Raw genomic sequence first — 2,548 nt, 5'->3', positions numbered from 1 at the left:
ACCACCACCACCACCACCACCACCATCACCACCACCACCACCACCATCACCACTGCCACCACCACCACCACCATCCACAACTACCTCTGTAAACACTAATTTGCCCTTTTCTCTCTCTCTCTCTCTCTCTCTCTGTTGCAGTGTGTTCGACTTTGCCTTTGACCTGGCCCATGTTGGGATGAAGGAGAAATTACCCAGCATCCACCTGAAGCAGGCTATGTACCTGGAAGACGAGGGAAAGATAGCGGAGGCTGAGCTGGGTTTCATCAAGGCCGGTCGGCCTAAGGAGGCTGTTCTCATGTAAGTCTGTTCACCTGATTCCCGTTTTTGTGGGGCTTTTTTCTTCTTCTTCTTCTTTTTTGCCTACCCTCTGGTTCTATGAAGTATACCCCCACCTTACCTCATATTCTTTTATTCTTTTTCTTGATTGCGGCCATGCTGGAGCACCGCTTTGAAAGGGGACATTTTTTGTTTTTAATCTATAGTCGAACAAATTGACCCTACGACTTTTGTTTTTTGTTAAAGAGTAATTCTTATTCTATTGATCTTCTTTTGCCAAACTGCTATGTTACAAGGATGTAAATACACCAACACCGGTTGTCAAGTGGGAGACAAATATAGACACAAAGACAAGCACACACAGACACACACACACACATCATCATCATCATCGTTTAACGTCCGCCTTCCATGCTAGCATGTCCGATTGGCTGAGGAGCGTGAGCACCTGGTGACACTCAAGGTACCAGATGTCCAGCCTCGGTCAACGCTTGATCCAAGATTGCAGCTCAGTCAAAGAGATGAGCTGTGGGGAAGTGAGTCTGACAAATGGCAACCACACCTGCTCATCGTCATTGAGGAAATGCCGGATGTGCCGCAGCCTTAGCAAGCACATGTCTGTGCATCAATAGCCGCAGCATACCCAACCCACCGTTCATAGGGTGTTGACAGCAAATGGAGCACCTGACCAGTGGGGCTCCAGCATGGCCACTGTCAAATGGCTGAAAGAAATAAAAGAATAAAAGAAACTTCTTCTTCATCATCGTCATCATTGTCATCGTTATTATTTAACTTCTCTCCTCCAGGTACATGCATAATAAAGATTGGGACTCTGCTCTGCGTATTGCTGAATCTCACGACCCTGAGCTCGTCACGGAAGTGCTCGTGGGTCAGGCCCAGATTGCTTTCCAAGAAGAGGATTTTACACGCGCAGAGTCTCTCCTTCTCCGTGCTCATCAGCCAGAAAAGGCCATCGCCTTCTACAAGGTAATCTTATTTCTCTTTGCCGTCTCTTGCATGTTTTAAGGCTGTGAGGTGGCAGAAATGCGAGCACGCCAGGTGAAATGCTTAGCCGTATTTCATCTCTCTTTACATTCTGAGTTCAATTTTGCCTTTCATCCTTTCAGGGTTGATAAATTAAGTACCAGTTGTATACTGGGGTCAATCTAATTTCCTGGGCCCCTCCCCCAAAATTTCGGGCCTTGAGCCTGGAGTAGAAAAGAATCTTTCGTTTATAAGGAGGTGAGCTGGCAGAAACGTTAAGCACGCCGTGTGTGTGTCTTTGTGTCAGTATTTGTTCCCCCTCCCCCACTTGGAGACCAGTGTTGGTGTGTTTATGTCCCTGTAACTGAGTGGGTGGCGCTTTGTGTTCTTCAGCAAAACACTTCATTTCATGTTGCTCCAGCCCCTCCCTTTCAATCAGGGTGGAATGTTGACCTGCTCACCTAGCCAGAGGGGTGGCATCATTTGAAGGATAAAACAGCGCAAAAAGCGCATTGTGACCAGCGATGTGTAACAACATCTGATAGCCTGGCTGGTCACGTAATCATGCGATGGACCAATTTAAATGCTAAAGGGTTGATAACGACCAAGTCATTTTCATTAAATTCTTCATTCTTTTCAATATTTATTTATTTTACGACTCATGTTTGATGTTCCCCCTTAATTTTCCTTGACCTGTCCAACCTACCTGCATCTCTCTGTAGCGTTGGTCAACTTTCGTGCTTGCCTGTTGATGTTCCAGGTCGCACAAAGTGACGACCATTTTGATTTCTGCTGTTTGTCTCTTGCAGAAACACGAGATGTGGCAGGACGCCCTGCGCTTGTGCCAACAGTATCTGCCGAACAAACTGGGAGCTGTACAGGAAGAGTTTGAGCAGGCACAAATGAGCAAGTCATCCAGGTACGTTTATAGTGTCATTTGTGATTACAGGTGAGTTCACCATCATCGATTCACTGCAAGGAAAGTTTACCGAGAAAATATATCCATAGTGTCTCGCCATTAATACTGAAAAACCATTTTATTGAAGAAGAAAAAAAAAACGGTGAATTGCTGACAGTAAACTTACTGCACATGGTCATTTGTGATTTTATGAGTATGTAGGGTGTGATTTGAGGGAGATTTGACTGCTATTTCTACAAAGTCTAGTGACAACATGGAGGTCTTCCATGTTGGCTCATACACGTGTATACATACAAATGACAGTAGGCCATGATCTGAGAGAGATTTGGCTGCTATTTCTACCAGGTCTAGCTCCTACATAGAGAC

The 2,548-nt window shown here is 45.4% G+C and overlaps 1 protein-coding gene across 1 annotated transcript in view; it reads left to right on the top strand.

Annotated features, from left to right (window-relative positions):
- Positions 1–2,548, top strand: part of LOC106873882 (intraflagellar transport protein 172 homolog) — a 94,584-nt gene that overhangs the window by 52,752 nt on the left and 39,284 nt on the right. Inside the window, exons 28-30 of the mRNA XM_052977743.1 lie at positions 142–300; positions 1,086–1,266; positions 2,073–2,182. Coding sequence (XP_052833703.1) covers positions 142–300; positions 1,086–1,266; positions 2,073–2,182 — 450 coding nt within the window. The remainder of the gene's footprint in view (positions 1–141; positions 301–1,085; positions 1,267–2,072; positions 2,183–2,548) is intronic.

Source organism: Octopus bimaculoides, chromosome 28, assembly GCF_001194135.2.
Source record: "Octopus bimaculoides isolate UCB-OBI-ISO-001 chromosome 28, ASM119413v2, whole genome shotgun sequence".
NCBI classification, from domain to species: Eukaryota; Metazoa; Mollusca; class Cephalopoda; order Octopoda; family Octopodidae; genus Octopus; species Octopus bimaculoides.
Note: the sequence above shows the minus strand (reverse complement) of the source record. Positions and strands in the feature narration are given on the sequence as shown.